The 21613-nt window shown below is 37.2% G+C and overlaps 1 protein-coding gene across 1 annotated transcript in view; it reads left to right on the forward strand.

Annotated features, from left to right (window-relative positions):
• LOC149082968 (uncharacterized) overlaps positions 1-19772 on the forward strand; it is an 85318-nt gene extending 65546 nt beyond the window's left edge. Inside the window, exons 4-5 of the mRNA XM_089236015.1 lie at positions 10840-11290; positions 18050-19772. Of these exons, the coding sequence (XP_089092141.1) occupies positions 11118-11290; positions 18050-18872 (996 nt within the window). The 5' untranslated portion in view covers positions 10840-11117 and the 3' untranslated portion in view covers positions 18873-19772. The remainder of the gene's footprint in view (positions 1-10839; positions 11291-18049) is intronic.
• Positions 19773-21613: the final 1841 nt, after the last annotated feature.

A 21613-nucleotide genomic window follows, 5' to 3' on the forward strand; every position in this document is an offset into this window, starting at 1 on the left:
TAGGGTGATAACTTACTTAAATGGGATTTTCGCAGAAAAATTTAGAGGGAAAAACTTAACTTCCTTAGCTTATTACTTGGTTGTGCTTGAGTGAAACCACAAAATTATTTTTGCCACCAACTTTTAGGTTCCTTTTCTTTTCAATTCTTTGTTGTTGGTTTTTTTTTTCAGTTCTGCGTAGAATAAATTGTTTTAGAGAATTGTACTTAAATGATTCGCTTCTTTTTGAGTGGCTTTAAGTGCAAATAGTGCCTTACGAAAAAAGTTCATCTTTGTCCCACCGTGAAACTTCTTTTCAGGTGTTTTACATGTTGTGGGTGAAAGCGTTGTATGATCCATTGCCATCCTCAGCAGCCCCTTTTCTTGTAATAAGACTCTTTTTCTTGTAATGTAACTCGCATAGTGCTAGTGGTGGATTGGGCTTGATTTTTAGAAAGTCAATGGATTTCGTGATCAAATACATTGATGAAAATGTCACCCACATAAAATCTAAACCATTCCCTTGAATTTAGAAGCATTAAATTTCGTTTGAAAATAGAAACATTTCATCAGTAACCCTTTAGAAAATTGCAAATCATGCAACAAGACCATATAGTGTTTTCGTGAAAGGAATTAGTCGTCACTACAACGAAAAAACGATAAATCCCCCCTCCCCATAGTAAATGCTCCAACAAAGATCAGTGCAGAACTCGAAGAATTTTTCACCACATGGGCTAGCGAGCCCTAAAGTAGAAAGACTTTTGGAGTATCCTAGCACGAGCAAGCTTGGCTATGCAATACAGGCTGATGCCAGATCATCCGGTCAACGCACGATGAAGTTTCGCCAACGCTAGATAAACTTTAAAAGCAAAGATTCGTTGTCGGCAGATTTTTTTTTTTTTTTCTTTTTGTAAATTTTCGATTTTTAGAAGAAATTGCATAAGCGTAAATTAATTTTAACTATCAAATAGCATATTTTTTGAGTGTTTGGAGCACTCTGAGTATGTATCTATTAATTTTGAATAAACGTGGTTTCTCATATTTTTTTGTTCGCAATTCCATTCTAACGCGAAATATCTGATCGGTAATCCAAGTCGAAAATACAAACTATATTTTGCGACTTTACATAGTTTATTTTTGAAGTTTTGTGCCAAGGGGAAAAATTAATTTTTTTGAATGAAAAGCTTGATTTGTTCATGCAAAAATTGACAATTAAGTGCTCCGAAAAGAATTTTTTTTTTTTAAATTTTGTTAAAAAATACTTCGGTACGATTGTTCATTTCATTTTTTTTTTCGTTCTGAATACCAGGGATATATTATTAGTTTGAATAAAATCAATCAAAAAATAACAAATATCAGTAATCACTGAAACTAATTAATCGGAAAAAGTAATTTTGGCTTTAGAATGCAAAGAATTGCAGGAAAATAGAAAATGTGGTAATCGCGTTGAAATGATTTTAAAATCACGAAAGGTTATTATTATTATTATTCATTCATACTTCTCAGCATGTGTGGATCTATATTTTTAATATGGATCAAAAAGAATTTTCAAAAACTATGCGACAGTTTCTGAGGAAATATTTTTTATACAAATACAAATACAACGCCACAACAGACAAATTGCCCAACGAGGCGGCTGACTTAAGAACATCATGGATCCCCGAGCCATTTTGTGGAGGCCCTACCTACTACTGCTACACCACACATGCACCCCTCCCCCGCGAAACCCCCAACGAATCGGTACATGCGGGAATGTGCGTGTACGTGTAGTGAAACCTGACGTGAAGTTTTTTGTTTCTCTGTAATGCTTGTATGTGTAGTGCTGCCATCTGCCACCAGTTTTTCTAACTATGAGTGAAGTGTTATGATTGAATGATTTATCGTTGTAGGACTGTTGCTCTCTGTGGCGAGACTTTTTTACGGGGAGATCGGCTCGCATTTGCGCCTTGAAGTTGGGAACCACAGAAAACCAACTTCAGCCGACCACCACTGTGGGGTTCGAACCCGGATCCTCGCATCGCGAGTCCGTCACTATAACCACTCGACCACCACCCGGCTAAATTCGCTATATGGACCACTGTACGCCGGTGACTGTAAAAGAGAGGTTTTATTTCATAATCACAGTCTTGTAATATTAGCTCTTCTGATACATACACCCACTGGCCAAAAAATTAGGAACACCTGCAACTCACCACTAATATCGTGTGGGACCTCCTCTGGCTTTGATAACAGCAAATATTTTTCTAGGCATATACTATACAAGTTGCCAAACCGTTGAGGAGGAATATTAGCTCATGCTAACGAAATATCAGCTCTTAATTCCCTCAGATTAGAAGGTGGTGTTTCAGAGCTTTTAATAGATCTTTCATCTTTGTCCCACAAATGCTAAATTGGGTTGAGATCGGGTGACTGATGGGGGCCATTGAAGCAATTGAAACTCTGAATCATGTTCCTCAAACCAATCAGAGATAATTCCTGCCCCGTGGGAGGGAAATGGCCATTATCATCAGGAAACATTATCGCCATAAAAAGGTGTACGTGGTCAGCAACGATGTTGGGGTAGGCGCTGCATAGACGAATGTTTCTAATGGTATAAGGGACCAAGGGTATACCAGAAAAATGCTCCCCAGACCGTGATTCTGCCGCCATCCGCTTGAACAGTTGCCTTGTGGCATGCCGGATCCATGGCTTCGTGCTGTTTGCGCCACACTGATCCTGCCATCAACATCACAGAGAAGAAATCTTGAAATTTCTCTCTCTTTCTAAGTGTATCTCACATGCCACAAAATTTCTGTATTGGGTGGCAAAAAACCAGACAGCTCCATTTTTTTTCTTTCTCAATAAAAAAAAACTAGGCAATATACGGTGAAAAAGTAAAAACGGTCTGCGATAGAGGAAGGTATTATAAATGTTCTACCTAAAATTGAGTTTTGATCAGGATGAGTTTTGAAAAATATTAAGTTTTTTAAAGTGTTTTTGTCTGTTCTGAAAAAATTTAGAAAATTGTAGCTCTGTCCAGCTTGCACCCACGTCTCCATTTGCTTATGAAGTAACTTCCACTAAGAATATTTTTCACGGATATATTTCAATTTAATCACGTGCGTTAGTTAATTTTTATAGGGTTGATTGAAAGCCAACTCGAGACAGATAATTTCAATCATGTTCTGAACTATCTAATAATTTTTAATTAACTTTTTGTTTTCATTTGAATTAGGTGTAGCTTTTAGAAGGACTTCGTTATTACCAATAAAACTGCAGCATAAAAACATTGGAAGCAAATATTAAAAAAAAATCCTAGTATAAAATGTTTGAATTTATTATTATTTTGAATGCTAATATCAAAAGACATCATTGCTTACCAACTACTTGTATTTCTTGGATTTAATTCATTTCTAAACTTATAGATTATAAAAAGATTAGATTAAAACAATAAAATGAATCATTTTATTGATCATTTACTTAACGAGATCATTTACTTAAAAACATTAAAATAAACTTTGATTTAAAATAATCCTCTTCAATACTGTACGTTTTATAAGCTGATGTCGTATGCGAGAAAAGGTATCGGTGATGTCACACAGCAGCTCCGAGACCACGCCCACTAGGCCAAGGCGGCAAGAGCAACATCAAAGAGATGAAACAGCCCATGCTATATATGTAGCTTTGCGTTATTACAGTTTGACTGTATATGCAGACAAACCTTAAAAATAATAGCCTCAGAGTACTGAAAATTCGTTTCGCTATATCCGATACAATAGAAGAACACCCTTCGGTAACAAATTTTGAATAAGGAAACGTGTTTCTTCTCATCGTAATTACATATGATAATCTGAATCTAAGCTCAATGTGTGACCATCATCTCGTGTATTCTGACTATGTTATTATTGTCAGCGAATACAATAGCTGAATGAATGGATGAATACAAACCGACCTGCTCCTAATTTGATGTTGAATTCAAAAGATTTACATATAGGCTACTTTTCAGTGCGTGAAGTACTTATAACAATTCATTATGAATCAAATTATCGATAACGTTGATTCATTGTAACTTTCACCGCTTTCGTTCGGATAAATAATTGTATCTTCCTATGCATTTCTTGTAATCGTGACCCACAGACCTCATTTTTGACCCTCAGCTTCTCCTCTTCAGTTCTCAGTTATCTTATAATCTCTCAAATAATTACAATGCTAATATATTTCTTTATTTTGTGCTTTTAAATATGTACCTGGGCAAAAAAAATTCACGAGTCATTTGAATCGTTAACATAGCAATGGTTTTAAAGTTATTACGCTTGCAAAAGTAGAACGGATGGAAGAGAATAAAGATTTAGAGTTAGTTGTTTGGTGTGTGAGTTATCATCGTCTATTAATGGTCACAGAATTACATACACCCTCTCTCCGAGTCACAAATGGTCAACTTAGGACTTCTCGAGTTACAAACCGAAATACAGGGTGATTATAAATAAGCTGGGCACTACTCGGACGTATGTAGAGCCCATTCTGATGGAGGTATTTTGATGAAACTTGTTTTTTAGGATATATGAACCATATAAAAAAGAAAGATTTAGTAAAAAAAAGTTATTTTGTATTACCACCAGGTGAAAAAGTGGTACTTTTTATTGCAGTTATCTTTTTTCCCATGATCCAAATAACGTGTATACCAACTTTCAATGAAATACGTCCACCACATCGGGCGCTACATAGGTTGGAGTGGTGTCAGTGTAATTCAAATGATGATGATCCGCTTAATTATATTGACGTTACTCCGACCCAATGTAGCGTCCGTTGTGGTGGACGTATTTCATTGAAACTTGGCATACACTTTATTTGGTCCACTGGAAAAAGATAACTGCGATAAAAAAAAAGTGCCTCTTTTTCACCTGGTAGTCATATATCGGACATTTTTTATTGAATCCCCCATGGTCTATATATCCTATATAGTATAGATACCATCGACCGCCCAATAATTACACACGTGATTCCTTGTGAAAAACTAACATGGAAAAGTGTTTTCAGTTTTTTGATTTAACCAATAATTGATTATGGTGTTGTAACGCATTAGAAATTGAGGACATCACCCGAATTCTGCCAAATTCACCAAACGTGCACTTGGCGTTTTTAAGCTGATAGCAATGCTATAACCCTGAGAGTAATCAAAAAAGCTAAAACTGTGCAAACCAGTTTTTTTCCCCTTTGCCCCTTCCCTCAAAAACATTTAAAGAAAGAAAATTACCACATTTTGGCAAAAAAAGTGTTGATTTTGGGAAAATAATTTTTCCAATAGATCTCGTTTGGCTATCGCTATACAAATCTGGTGGTGAATTTGACAATATAGTGGGGTGAAGGTAACACGTAATAACAAAGTTAACATTACTCTACGTGGAGAAGAAAAGCGCCAATCGTGAAAGAAAATAACTGAGCTTTGCTTCTAACGGGGTTGAATATGTCAGTCCATTTTCAATTAGCGGCACAACTGCTGCATGGGGATTTTTTTTTTCGTAGAGTGTTTGGCGCGTAACTGACCGTTAGAAACCTGACACGTCACACTATTTCTCTCAATATCCGTCCGATCATAAAATAGAAAACACTTTTCTATATTAGTTTTTCACAAGGAATCACATTCGTAAAATTACTGGGCGGTCGATAGTATCCATCCTGTACACCAGGTTTCATCAAAATACATCCATCAGGAGAATTGGCGCTACATACATCTGAGCAGTGACAGTTTATTTATAACCATCCTGTATTTGGCGTTTCTGATGAATCATAGATCGACCTTGGTAGCATTCGGCTAAAGTTTTTATCCAGGCTCTTTCTGATCCCCACATTGGGTTCCAGAATGAAGTGTTTCAGGGAATATATATACTGTAGAAAATTTACTTATGCGTTATATACAGCTAGCAATGGTTCTCAATCTGAACTCGTACGGACGAAAAGCCTTATATAGATACCCTGGAATATTCAATAACAAACGAGGATCGTGGGCCAAAACCAAGTGAAAGGAATGCTACAGCAAGAAGTCCATTTAAATAATAAAAAGAGTGCTTGATTTTGGATAAGAAGAGCACGGAAATGAAACATTGCCAAAACGATGGGAGGGGAAAACTGGGGAAAATACGTGTAGGCTAATTCTAGATTAATTGGCCGTTTGAGTTTGCGCATGCCATTCGTAAAATAGCATCTGGATCGGACGGAGTGGGGGGGGGGGGGGGGGGGGGCTTAGACAAAGATTTTTGGTGGACCTAAAGTGAATGAAAAATACTGAATTTGTGGAAGGTAAGAGCTCAAAAAAGAAAACCGTAAACGTGAATTAGCAGATGTATCGGCGAAAAACTCATAAGAATGCACAGCGAGACAGTTTTGCCCAATTGTCTTGCAGTTGTGCAAAATTATAACTTCGACATCATAAATACGGTGGGGAGAGTCTACAATTATATTATAATTGTAGATTCAGTTCACTGAATTAATCGGCATGCTAAACTTTCATTTCTCAATAACAAAATGTTAAGGGGTGGAAGGAGTTGTTTGTCACATTTTTGAAGAAAAAATGATTTGACTCACATTTATACAGTCGAATCCCGTTATTGCGAACTCCAAGAGATCGGAGAAATCACTTCGCTACAACGAAATTTCGTTATAAAGGAATTCCAGGTATTTGCATTGTCGCTATGTAAATATATCTGGGGGATTAGAAAAGTGTTCGTTAAAGCGAGATTTTCGCTATATCGGAATTCGTTAAAACGGGATTCGATTACTAAGTGTATTACCATCTATAAGTCTAAAAAATTATTTTTCACAAATATTTTCAAAATATTTATGTCTATTCCAATCTCTAGGGGTGAAAAAATCTGCAGATAATATTCAAAGGTATATAATCTGCTCTAAGAAATTCCAATGTTTATTAACGTATAATACACGGATTATACGTAGAAAAATACGATACGTAAAAAAAAAAAAGAGCTTTATCCTCTGATGAGTATTGGGCAGTGGATGATGGGATTATGAGCTCAAATTACGATGTAGGTGAGACTTAAAGAGGTGTCACGACCTCTGAAGTCGATTTTTCAAAAACGACTTTAAAAAACAACACCATTTCATTCAATTACAAATACAAAGGCCACAACAGACAAAATTCCCAACAAGGTGGTCGAAAAAAGATGACCATAAAACAATATGGATGTCAAATATACATCTAAACTATATCAAAAATTCGGGAACCCAATAGGAGCAATAAAAACCAATAATTATGATAAAATATAAACATACATTACTGCCCATAAAAAATTATGGTTGTCTCATCTAAGTAATTTTTTGCAAATCAAATGCAGAAAAATTCCGTGTCAATCGATTAACTTGTTCCTTCAAAGTGAAATGAATTTTTACCATGCACAAGAAAAAACACTTTGAACGCGATTTTCTGATTTCAGTTTTCGAGATCCTCCGTAAGATTAAAAAGAAACTATTGCACCAATAATTCTGAAATTGTACTGAAATGTGGATTAAATATGTGAATGTAATAAAATGAAGCTCAAACTTTCACATATCTCACTTTTCGTTAGAATTTTATGAATTTTTTAAATGTTGAAAAATATATATATATAAACCTCAACCAATCTAAATGCAGCATTTTTTTTTTAAATACTTCCTATTGGCTTAATTGCAAAATCCGAAAACCGCAATCTGAGAAAATCGCGTTCAAAAAGTTAAAACCTTTTCACTATAATATATTATTTATTTGAAAAAAGAGAAAAAAATTAACCATTGACACGAAATTTTTGCTGCATTTGATTCGCAATTTTCCGTCATTTTAAGAAAAATTGACTTCAGGGGTCATGACGTTCCTTAATCATGGCGTTACAGGGCCGTCTTATGTGCATCGTGGGCCCCCGGGCCAAGTGATTTCTCTGAGGCCCTACCAGGAAAATTCTCGAAAATTTCAACCAGATATCATTTGTAAGGCCCTCATCTTCTGTGGAAGGCCCCCGGGCCATGCCAGGGTGGGCCCCATGCCTTAACACGGTACCGATTCGTGATCAAAATATGATAACAATACGTTAAAAGTACGAGCTAAGATCCCTAATCGAAATACTATACTTACTACCTTCTATTTGGAATTCTTCCCTCGTTCCTAAGGTACAATTTTAGAGAATCCCTACCCTAATATATTCATCTAGTGCTGAATACATTTCAAGGTTGTTGTTTTTTTCCATTTCAACCAGATAGTTAATCTGGATTTATGTTTTTTAATTTATGATTGGTCAACGTTTGCTGAACTTGAGGCTCCCAAAGTGATATTCAAGTTTCATAATTGGGATTGAAAATGACTTGAGATGAACCTGCGCTTGTTTTTGCTATTTCTAGTGAGTGGAGATGTTTGATGCGGCATTAAAAAAAAGGCCCACGTACATTTATCTACCTTTTGACCTTGACGTTTTGGTGAACTTGTCGATTTAACCGGTTCATCCACTCACTCGGACAAAAGAGAGAAAACAAAAACGTGTGTCTTGAGGTTGTTTACCCGATATTACGTGTGCGTGCGTCTGAAATTTCGATGAAGTAAATAAATAAAACTCACAAGCGGTCAATGAATTCTCTAATAATTGATTTTTTTAATCCCTCTAATTTCCGGTTTTTTTGTTAATTTTTAGATCCTCAATTTAATTTGATCATTTTTGTCGCACCACGGTCATTTTCTGCACACGAGGGCTAATTAGACCGGGACCTACAATTTATTGCCGATTCCGAACGGCAGGTTTGTTTTTGTACTCATCGAGAGGTTGGCACGCTAACCCCTATATAGGGGACTCCCTGCGGTTGCAGTTTTTTTTGCGGTCATGTCGCCATTTCAGTTGTACCCCTGACATGAACGAACCGGGTATCGAACTCGCGACACCTCTAAACATCCTTTGTTACTTCCGGCGAGTATCTTATCGACCTGGGCTACCACGCCCTTCTCAATTTAATAATACGTCTAACTGAAATTCTAATGCAGGGCTGTCAGACTGTCACAGGCCCGTAGCTAGAAATATCCTTCGGAGGAGGTCCACTTGCATTTCGGGAGGATGATGAGGGGGGGGGGGCAAGGGATAGAACATCTTAACCGAACGGTGATGATCCAGTCCATATTCCAAGGAATTTCTAACTGAAAGGTCAACGCCGGATTATGAGTTCATCTTTCCCCACGTGGTCGCAAGATCGGTCACACGCAAACAAAGGGCTGGACCCCTGCCCGCCAAACACAAACCCCCAGTGCGACCACGAGCACTCCCGAGCGCCCACCAAGAAGAGGATCATATATTGTGCTAGAGAAACTTATACAAGCAGGACTCAGCTGTGGAAGCCGAGTAGGGCACTTCACAGGTCAAAATGATAGAACAATAGATTTGCCCATCTTTTCTCCCTTTTTTCAGTAATTTTCTCACATTTCGAGGGGGGGGGAGAGTAGGCCCCCCCCAAGTCACCCCCACCACCTCTCACGACGGCCTTGGACTACTACTAAACCACACCTGCACCTCGTCCATATTCCTCTGTGGAACCTCTAACGAATTGGTACATGTTTGAATATGCGTGTACGTGTTGTGAAACCTGGCGTGAAGTTTGTTTCTGTGTAATGCTTGTTATGTGTAGTGCTGCCATCTGCGACAAGACGGCCTTGGACTGTCATCAAACTATGTGCATCAATATTCTTAAATTTTTTTTACACCTATGCAATCAGTGAAAATAATTTAACAATTTTGCGGACCGGCGGAAATGGGGAGATTCACAGACCTGCAGACGGACTAAAGGTCTTAACGTTTTGTATCCGAGGGCGACATTTAATGGGAGGCGCGAATCACTGGAGTTGGGCCACCCTCCCTCCGTCCCTCTTGGTGACCCATGCAAGGAAAAAATTCTGGTTGTTATAAAAAATTTGTAAATTTATTCTTCAAAATAAAATATGGCCTATGTATAAATAAATTAGAATTACCAATAATTAATTTATAAGCATTAATTATTAGGTAATAGTTTATCAACTTGACAAATTCAGTGCTCGCTCAATCAGAGAGCTTTGTCCAGTATCACCCAGAACTATCAGTCCGTTAAAAAAACACACACACACACCTTTTAATCTTTGAATAGTAAATTTTTGAATAAATTTATTCCAAGGTTTGACCCCTTCGACCGCTATTGATAAACATTTTCTGATGTAATTCTCTAGGAAAATTTTGTCATATTGCTTTTATGTAATTAAATTTTCTGTAAATCCCTTATTGCTTCAAAGCGGAAACTAGTCAAAAGGAATTCTCGTCAAGAGATATGATATTTTTGTAGATACGTACATACTAATTTTTCGCTCAATGGAAGGAATATCCAAAATAAAATAAGAATTACTATCGTAACAGTTTCAGATAGTGGAATGCTGATTTCATGTTTCACGAAAAATAGGCGTCATAAGGTTATCATCATTTACTTGATTGATTATTATCATTAATGTATTACATACGATTATTCACTTTGATCGCTTCCCCTCTTCCACACCGCCCCGTTGTTGTCGTGGGGTTACACAACCCTCACTATATCAAATCCTAGAGGGGCATTTCAAGTCTCTTTGATGTACCAACCGTCCATGTTTACGTCCGTAAAGTTTACGTTCGTCCAGTGTCCATCGCATGGCTTGCAATGAAATATTTCGTGGCATCCGTACCGCATAATTTTAATCTGTCGCGGTACCAATTCATCACAGCTCAATTTGTCGTGGCACCTATTTATCGAGGTACATATTCGTCACGATCTATTGTATCTTCACATTCATTTTAAAGAATCTGCTTTCAATGTTTTGATATTTCAGTTTTCTGACATAGTATTTCAATCTCATTCCAGAACATAGCCCCGTATAAAAAGCACCTACAACAGAAAAACACGCTACAATTCCTGTTTGCCAGTTTTACAAGCCATTGAACGAACGTGTCCGAGAACGGAACAAATATAACCTAAGAGGTCATCAGCGAGTGAATCGATAAGGCCGAGGAGCATTCACTGCGTTGCCGAAGGTCGTACTAAGAATAAAAGTAAAGAAAAACAACATCTATAAAAAAGACAAAAACCAGTCGTTTCATCCTAGTCAAAGTTAATTAAGACAAATTAATTAAGAAAACAAGATGTCACCCAACGCCAAACCCGAGCCAGAAGCTGCCACCGGAAGGCTGCACGAGCTGAGAGAAGGTGCAGATGTAAGAGGAGACTGCGGGAATCCTATGGACCAACCCCCGCCGTGGTTAGACAAGGAGAAATTCTACAGGGCCAGAGAAATATTTAGGAACCATTTCTTTAGGTAAGTTGAACGGATATTAATAATTATTCCAACGATCATTATAGTAGAATCTCGCAAAAGTGACCACCTGGCTAAAAAAAGAATGCCTTTTTTCCAAACAAAAGTACAAAAACACAGTGAACGTGAAAATACAAAAAAATACACTGTAGACAAAAAACACTAAGGGCCCTTTCACACGGAGCGGATGCGGGTCCGGAAGAAGTTTTAACAATTGGAATATACTGCGCCTTTCAGACGAGCCGAAAAATCTCCGCACCTAGGAAATGTTCATGCGGGTCCGGACGTCGTCCGCATGTGTCAAAACCTAAGTGCGGGCTCCGCATCCGCACATAGAAGTTTTGACAATAGGTTTATTCGGGGCTATTCAGACGATGCGGATGCGGAGCGAATTCGTCCGCATCTTTGGCTACTTTTTGAAGGTGATTTTTCACGGAATTTTTTTAATTATTTGCCATAAATACCCTTAAAAACACCATATGTTGGTCCCTGCTCATTAATATAATGTACCTACATACGTGTATCCCTTCGTTTCCTTCTGAGATTGAGATATAGCAACTTTAACTGCCTTTTGTCCATATTTCACAATTTTATACAATGAAACCTGTCAACAACGGCCACAGACGGGACCAAAACTATAAGCCGTTCTGTTCATTACGAATATTTAATTGACTACATACTTTAATAACTTTAAAATTTAATTTAAAAATTTTAATTTTTTTCTTTTTAAATTTTTAAAATTATTTAAAAATATGAATATCTGAAATATTATTTTAAATATTTGTTATTTTTTTAAATTTTTAATCTGTTAATTTTTTTAAACTTTAAAAAAAATACTTTTATTAAACAACGTTATCCCCGTACGACGTTCACTCAGGGCCAGATTAAGTCGTTTGAAGACCCTAGCACTTGAATATTTTTGGTGGTTCCCCCGATACCTACAAGTTTATTTTACTCAATATTCAGTCTATAAACTTAAAAAATGAAATTTTATATTTCAGAAATGACTAATCTAAGGATGGGATTTCACTATAAAAGGTTTATGAAAGTTATTTTATAAAACTTGAAAAAAGCAACTAATAAATTTATTGGTTGCATTTGCTCTAATGCAACCGATAAATTTATTAGTTGCTTTTTTTTAAATAATTGTTATAAAATTTTTATAGTGTAATCCGGCCGGGATTATACTATAAAGTTTTATAAAAGAACTTTTATGAAAGTTGAAAAATTCAACCAAAGGCGCATCGGTTGCATTCCAGAAAATGCAACCGGTGCACACACGCACACACATTTTGCATTCAAAAAATTCAACCAATAAGATAATATTGGTTGAATTTTTCACGTTTTATCAAAGAGCTTTTACAAAACTTTTATAGTGTAATCCCGGCCTAAGGCTGGTATTACACTATAAAACTTGAAAAATGTAATCAATAAACACATCTGTTACATTCGAGCGAACTTAACTGATCGGCCTATCGGTTGCATTTTTCAAGTTTTATAAACTAACTTTTATAAAACTTTTATACTGTAATCCCGGCCTAAGACAGAATTGTGATGTGAATATTTCTAAGCACAGACATTTTGAACGTCCCCACCCCTCCCCTTTTTTTCTACTTGCAAATTCTTTGATATCTCCTGAATTTTTTTTTTAGGAACATATTAGTTTCGGATGTTTTTGGATTGGATTTTTCGAACATTGGATGTTTTTGGAATTTTTCTTTCATATTTTTCCGGAAAGACAGATTTGTTTTCAAAATGTTTTGAAAATATTTTAAGACATTTTCTCCCATCGACTACTTGTGAGGATCGGAATGAAGATATCTTTATTCCCATATTCTATGTGGCTCTAGACTAAACCACCAAAGAATACCTCTAGGCTGCATATGGGCACTGAATCAGGGGTGAAGGAGAAAAACAGTTACAAAAATTGCGAAAAAATAGTTTTTATGCACGAATTTCAACCTAAAGATGCGGGCGAAACACCCGCATCTTCAGTGCTCGTGTGAAAGGGTATGCGGACCCGCTTCCGCATCCGCATCCGCTCCGTGTGAAAGGGGCCTAAAGAGAAAAAATAAACACACACAACATACAACACACTTTATGGCCAGTAGGTATTTTTCAATCCTTCCATCAGGTCTAGATCAGACATGATTTGAAGTTTTTACAATGAAACAACGTTTATTATAATACTGCGCTCGTTAATCTTATCTGAGTAATATTCAGACGGAAATAGTGAAAGATCACAGTATATGTTTGTTTTTTTTACGATAAAATTCAGTGTTTTTTAATCAGTGAATGCGAATCGCACTGTACTATACCGGCATAAAAAATGTTGTTTTTTTAAATACACTCTTATATTTTAATAATACTTATTAGGTGGGGGGAGGGGGATGATGAGCTCTTACTAGATAGCTGCTCGACGGTAGTAAAATAATCGGAGGGCCTGAAGAGCCGCAATCAGAAACATCCATTCGGGCATCGTCGTCCCCTGCCAAAGCCTCCTAGATACTAGTCTCTCTAGGAGGCTTTGCCCCTGCCCAAGTAGCGACGAATAAAGCACCGACTTGGGTCTCGCTGATGTGATGAATAATATCAGTTTTACGTCAACCGCCGTTTTTTTGGCCTCTCACAAATCTTAAAGCTTCCAAGTGGTCGTCGCCCCCACTCCCATGATTTTGACCTCCGAGGTACCACATACGTCTGCCCTCTATTTGTCGTAATATTTTTCTGAACGTTAAATGATACAGAATTAGTATTGAAAAATATGGCTGGGGCCCATATCCTCCTCCTTTGCTAATACAGTGATACCTCGGCTAACGAAGATGATTCGTACCGGAATCCCGTTCCTTAGCTGAAACGTGATTTCCCATTAGTTCCTGAGGAAAATTGTTCAATTCGTTCCAGAAACGGCCCAAAATTTGAAAATAAGGTTTTCAAAACACTAAGTAGCGCTATATACAAAAAAGAAAAACTGACTAAAAAACTAAAACGAACAGCTTCAAAACTGAACAAATGAGAACCTACAGGAAGATGAAAAAGATACGGAAGATCTTTTTATTTTATACACTAATATACTCAACCAACACCAGCTTGTCTACCACAGCTGTTGATTACAACCCAGTCGAGTTCGTAGGTGTCCCCATCCACTTGTGATTTTGTCAGCTCATTTCTGTGTCTGATACATGCAGATGGGAGGAAAAAATTCCAAGAATTCGTCCAGATCATTCAGTTTGATACTGTCTTGCGCTGAAAGAACACGTGCTCTGAAAACATATAGCGCCCCCCCCCCTCCCATTTTTTTCAATGCATTTTCTATTAGCTGAGAGAATCTTTCATTTTAAATGAAACAGCCCAAACTCTATCGAAAAAAGAGAATTGAAGGCGCATCTGCAAAAACATTCCGAGGTGAACATGAACTTATCAGGCTCGAGTTAATGTCTCCCCCCCCCCCCCATACACACGCATCTTGCAGCAGGGCCCCTAGGCCGGGATCCTAATAACCCACCTTATAGTAAATTTATAATGTGAAGACAAAAAAAATAACAATAAACGTTCTGGGCAACCCGGGTTGTAGCTCTGTCAGTCCCGCCCTTCTGAGGTAATGCTCAAATGACAGTAATTATGAAATTCTATCTACATTCATTGGATTTATACCGTAACGGTCACTATGCTTTAGAATACAAATAAGTCATGGGTTTCCAACTGGTGTTCCGCGACCGCTTTTTTAAGGTTCCGCATAATCAAACGCCACGAAATCCGTAAAAATCAAGGGTTTTAAAGAAAAAAAAATTGTTGTTACTGGTATTCGCAAAATTGTTCTTTATTTTGAATTTAAAAAAAAAACAAACGAGATAGTGTTTTTCAAAAAAATAAAATAAAAAATCAGACCACTTTTAGATGAGACTCAAGAACTTGGGCCAGTATTACACTATAAAAGTTGGATAAAATCCCTTTTATAAAACTTTAAAAATCCAACCAATGAAGCTCATAGGTTACATTCGAGCAAATGTAACCGATAATCGTATTGGTTGAATTTTTTAAGTTTTATAAACGAACTTTTAGAAAACTTTTATAGTGTAATACCGGCCTTAAAAACAATAACGTAACATTTTTTTACATCGAACTTTCAAATCAGAAGCTAGTTCATGAATGTCATTCTACGTTTCATCAGTTAAATTATAAGTTGTAAGAACGATGTTTTGTTTTTTAGAAATTTTTCATCCACTAGATGTGAGAATTCTTGAATAGCAGAATTCACGTGCACTTGGCGGGACACCCAGGGCCGAGTCCTACCCGTACGGCAAGGGGACCTCATTTGCATAAGGGCTTCCACGATAAGATCTGATACAATGAGTATGTAAAAATTAAGAGGTGGCGCCAAAGCCCTATTTCATTTTGCCCTGGGGCTATGATGCTGTTGAGACGACAGTAGGGGCACCTTTTGTTTTGAATAAATATTCAAAAATTTGTTTGAGTTCCACTGAAGTCTTACAATTATCAATGGTTCCGCGATAAATCTTAGGATGGAAACCCCTGAGAAATTAGATTTCCATCATTCTTTTTTTACTGATGACCTACTGACTTTCAACAATGTCATTATCAGTTGATTTTGGTTCGTGCAATCAAAAGAGCGGCAAGCTAGTCATTTACTCAATGAAGTCACCAGAATTCGCAACCGGCTGAAGCATGCAGACATCCATGCCTCAGGGAAAGCGTAGTAAATAGTACATTTTAAATAGCACCACGGCTCCCCATCGACGAGGTGCAACAACTCCAACCAATTTATTTAGTCTACGAAAGTCTGTAATAGGAAATTAGTTTCAACTAAAAACCGATTGAATTGTGTCTGGTCTTTCGGACACCAGAAACTCACGATGTGTTTTAGGCATGGCAAAATGGCCAAGTCTTTGAAAGAATTTTTCACCACATCCGTTTTACTTTGTTTGCGTATCGGGGTCAGAATCGATAAAAAGGAAAGAAAAATAGAGTGATTGCATTAACAATTGCAAAAGGAAAAGAAGCCCGTTAGCGAAACGTTATACAAAGAATAGGTCCAGGCTGCTTAGAAGGAACTAAAGTACATACATACCAAGAGAAATACATTACACTTTTTGAATCAACTATTTTTTTTTTTTTGTTCTTTATTTCTCCTCTTTACCCCGTGCCCAGTTAGTTACTTAACCTCAATATTCACTTTCCAGAACTAATTGAACAGTTCGTTGCTAACTGTTCAAACAGTTGGGATACTGATACACGTTATGGCAAGTTATACGTGAACGTGAGGTTCGGTGATGAAGTCCCAAGGTCGTTATTATACTCTATCATTTCATTTTTTTTCCTTCCCTTAATTTTCTGAAAAGCGGATGTCGATATTTTCTTCTCATAATTATCTTTAATATTTATAATTATCATTCACTGCTTGATGTTAAATGAATCAAGTACAACTTGTAATTCGAAATGGGGAGGATCTCATTCTTAACGGAAAGACTTAAGACTTGAGGAAGGATACCGCTGCGACCAGGGTCGAAGATGTTTAGTGAATACGAAACGTTATAAGGTGGCGTTTCTTCCGAAAAATTACGGATTCCTCCAGAATCTTTGCAAGCACACAGTTCATTGAAATGCCCGGTTTTAATCTTAAGCCGGTATTACACTATGAAAGTTTTATGAAAATTCTTTTATAAAACTTTTATAGTGTAATCCTGGCCTTATCTGTGGCTGTTATTGAGCATATATATCCGTGGTAAAAAGATTTACATAAAGCATACAGCCGCCCCCCCCCCCCTGGTATTTGCGGGGGTTACGTTCCTGGGGTGACCGCGAATAACCGAAACCATATTTTTTTTCCCGTATATCTCGTTTATTGAAGAGTATAAGAAGAGCAGGGTGACAGAGGTAGAAGGGAATATAAAAGAGGGTGCAGAGATTGTTGGCGATGTTTTCTGAAATAACATTGTGATTTGTGTTTGCCGTTTCTTCTTCTTGCGAAGCCCTTCCGCTATGTAAGTGGAAGACAAGTTCAACATGACTATCTTGATCTTCACCTTGATCTTCACTTAGGATCAGTCAACTGCATTAATTCCTCCTCGGTCAATGCTGAATTGATATTAAATTTCGACTTCTATATCCATATCACAGTGAATCCTCCTCAACCCACCTGTTTCGGTAACGTGACAATGTATAAGTATTTTATAATCTCTTCGGTTGGCTATGTAGAAATAATTGTGCCCTTTAGCGCACATTGTGGCCAAAGGTTAATTTAACCCTCAACGTGACTGTTTCTCTCTCAGGAGCTCCCACGGTTCTAGTGATAACAATAATGTCATTAGCGAGCCATCCTAAACATGCACAACTCAAATTTTGTAAACCAAACACATGAATGACGATTTCTGAGTGTTGCAAAAAAAAAAAAAATTTCCAAGGAAAAAAAAACCCGCGAATATGGAAATCACGAATACGGGGAGGGGGAGGGGGAATACCTTTTAATCTTTGTTTCAAAAAATTTTAAAAGTTTCTGGTTCTATTTTTTAAATACTGTTCAATTTACCATTCCCTTACCTGGCAAAAAATAGTCTACCAGTTGATATTATTTCGAAAATTAGAATCTAGATCTCACTATCACAACCCCCACCCGCGGGGCCGTGACTGTGTTAAAAAATGGCACTGCTTACGCCAGCTTTTTTGGCGCGGTTCCTTATATTTCCTAGTAAATTTGTGTACAAAATTATTGAACCCAATTTTTTTTGTTTTGTTTTTTTGCAGTATATTCTTCTCTCACCTTGCCGGCCTGATGCTGATCGTCCACATGCCCAGCATGGCGCAACCCCTCATGTCGACGGGCAACTCTGCCAACGTCGTGTGCCTTTTCCGTCGCTACCTCAGTACGCTGGTCCACATAAGGCGGTGGTACGAAGGCGACCTTTGGAACCCGGAGGACCCTGCCCATCAGAGCATCATGCTCGTTCGGACGATGCACAAACGTGTAGCTGACAAGATAAACGGTCCGTGCACCACCCGCGGGTGCCCAGCCGTGTCGCAATACGACATGGCCTTGACTCAGTTCGCGTTCATAGGCCTTATACTCTTGTACCCGAAGCACGTCGGCCTGCACTGCAGCAGGGAAGATTTCGAATGCCTCATACACTTCTGGAGAGGAGTGGGATACCTGCTGGGCATCGAAGATCGATATAACCTGTGCGTAGGCAACCTGGACGAGACTGTGGCTGTCTGCAAACATATCATGGAGGCCGAACTGAAGCCGGCGGTCGTCGGATCGACAGAACAGTCGTCGAAGATGAGTCGCGGTATCGTCCAGGCCCTGAATTCCTTCATCGTATTCTTGAGTTGGGAAGCCATGGCGAGATTCTGGTACGAGCAGATGAACCTTTCCTGCAATTTCTCCATGGGCTGGTACGAGCGGATAGGATACTATCTGATGCGATTTACTTTCGGTACTCTCCTGAGGTCGACCTTTTTCCACCGCTTCTTCAACTTCCTTCTCAGGATAGCTGTCAATGAAGCTCTCAGGAATAAAGAATATTACGAGAAATGGCTCACGAAGAGACACAAACTGACCAATATATGATAAGAAATGGGGAAGGACGACCATTTTCCGGGGGGTGGGGGAATGAAGTATACGCAAGAGGAGATCGAGGAGATGAAGACATCCATGGCTCACAATGCAAGATTTTGACGAAATAAATTGTTAAGAATCGCTAGTCTATGAAATTATGCGCACCTTATGCCCAAATATTGCGTGTATTGCAGCAAATAAACAATAGTGACTTAGGCTGAATGGCAAATTTTTTTTAGCACAGAGAATAATGGATATGTTTGGGGAGATTCAATGATTTACTTGAAAGAAATGGATAATTTTTAAGTGAATGATAATGAATGTTTCATCTCAGAAATGTCACATTTGCATCACATGGTCACAAAATAGGAAGCAGTGTCATTAACAAAAAAAAAAACTTCATTTGAGCGCATTTAATGCAGTTTCGAAGCAATTTTTCATATTCTGACTAAAAGTTAAGTTATTAAATTTAACTTAGGTTTGTGTTTGTTGTGGTCAATAAATTGTTTTTCTCCTTCGTCAGATACATTTATACACCAAAGTGCCGTACGACTGAGTATTAGCTTATCAAATTCCACTGATGCCAAACTCCAAAATGCACATCCAGAAATATCTCAGGCTACCAACTATGAAATTCTCATTAACAAAGATAAATGAGAAAGCATGTTTGAAGGTCAAATGTGAGGGAAAAAAACTTAATGTGCTGGAGATGTAAATTCAAAACTATGTAGTTAATTTATATTTAGATGACTGTTTTCAAATGAAACTTTTAGTAGAGACCTTTGTAAACGCAGGATTAGTACCTGCTGACAATGTAAACAACAATAATCAATATCACTGTATGATACTATACATACGAAATATATATATTGTCAATTATTTTTCAATAAAATGTAGACAATGAACATTTCATTATTTTTTGTATTATCGATGGTATTTAACACGTCTTTGCTTTCTCATTTCTCAGCATTATTTTTAATGAAGAAAACAGATTATAAATCGTTCAAATAGACGTTCATAGCATTATACCCAAATATGGAAAATGCAAATGTGGAAAATGGAAAATGCAAGATTAATAATATACTTTATACCAACACTGTCAGCAAACAATGGCTACATGTGTGGTGAAATAATAAAAAAGGCAAAAGCTTCAAGAAAAATACACCACAAATTATAAAAAAACAGAAAATGGTGTGAAGAACCAGTTAGGCTCAACGTCCAGTTCACTCTCACAGCTTCATCATCTTTAATGTATGACTAAGAACAGCTATTGGTTAAGGTTTTTTGAACACACACACACCGCCTTAGTCTGCAGTCAGGTATACTGTAATACATGCATGTTTTTGTGCCAAAAAGAACACGTCTTGTAATCCTAAGCATGAACTGTGTTTTAGCATGGATAAAGTCCACCAACCTAACATAAGTCCCGACAAACCAAACAAGTTATCTTGCTAAGTAATTCTTGGAAATACTTCTACAGTGCCTGAATATGAAACTATCAACCTGTAACTTACACTTGTTCCCCTTAAGCAGAATATATCCAAAAAAACTGACTTACGTAAAACATTCAGTGCTGCTGCAGAACAATTTTGAAAAAATTTAAACTGTAGAAACACTATTATGGGAATTTTTACCACACAGCGTTTCCAGTCAGCTCACATGTTGCAGAATAATGCAAAACATTCTACTTTGGGGCTACTTCTCAAAAAAGAAAGACTATCCCAAATTATGAAGAGGATTAATTGCTCTGACAGCTGAAGCCCTCTGTTAAGAAAGCCATGCACCAACTTGTACAATGGAATCTCTGCCTTCAGGCTCAAGACCTTTAACCAATACATATATTATGTAATTACCTTTCTATTTGACAAACCTTCATATTTTTTCAAGCCTGCTTAACCCCTTGTCAGGACCAATAATTTCAATACCATTGTTCACATTCCCTCTAACAATCAATAAGCAAGTTTGTGGTTGACCAGGTAGTAGCTTAATTCAACATTTTCTTACATGGTTCCTACTTCTTTAGTTATTCATGTTTGGCAATCTCATCTGGAATTCTGGTGTGAATATTTGAAAAAAATTTAGCTATTATGAAATAAAATATTTTCCTACAATAAATACTTCACTAAAAAGATTTAAAACACTTTTTTTACAGCAAGAAATAAATTCATATGAAAAAAACTATTTCATAAAAAGTCAATTGATTGACATCTTATTTTTTCTTTCTAAAAGAAAAACTATTACTGGACAATGATGAAAAGAAATAACTCTGCACTTGTGACGGCTCTTCATTGTCAGCTAATTTTGAATCTTTGTCAACATTTGAAAAGTACCCTTAGCCTAGGTTAAAGCATCCATGTTATTCCAGTTTTAGAAACCTCCAGTTACCAAAAAGGACTACAACTAAACCACACATGCACCTCATCCGTATCCTTTTGTGGAACTTCTAACAAATTGGAAGCAAAACGGACTGGAAAATACTGATGCACCATCTAAATATGTCATTGTAAAAATTTTAAAGCATCTATGTTAGTTCAGATCGTTGATAAGCAATCACGGCAGTCTTCTATAAATAGTGAGATGTGGGCCAATTAATCGTAAATATTTTGAAAAGGATTTAAAATTTAAAACAGTTGTTTTATGGATGCATCTGGAAAGACGACCTGAACATAACATTTATAGGTTACAGTGACTTATTTTGTAGTTTGCAATGACATTTGGAAATATAAAAATAACAATATTTAGTAAACAACACA

The sequence above is a fragment of the Pholcus phalangioides genome, unplaced genomic scaffold (genome assembly GCF_987345545.1).
Source record: "Pholcus phalangioides strain wild (caught in Gottingen) unplaced genomic scaffold, Ppha-v1.0 ptg000009l_1, whole genome shotgun sequence".
Classification (NCBI taxonomy): Eukaryota; Metazoa; Arthropoda; class Arachnida; order Araneae; family Pholcidae; genus Pholcus; species Pholcus phalangioides.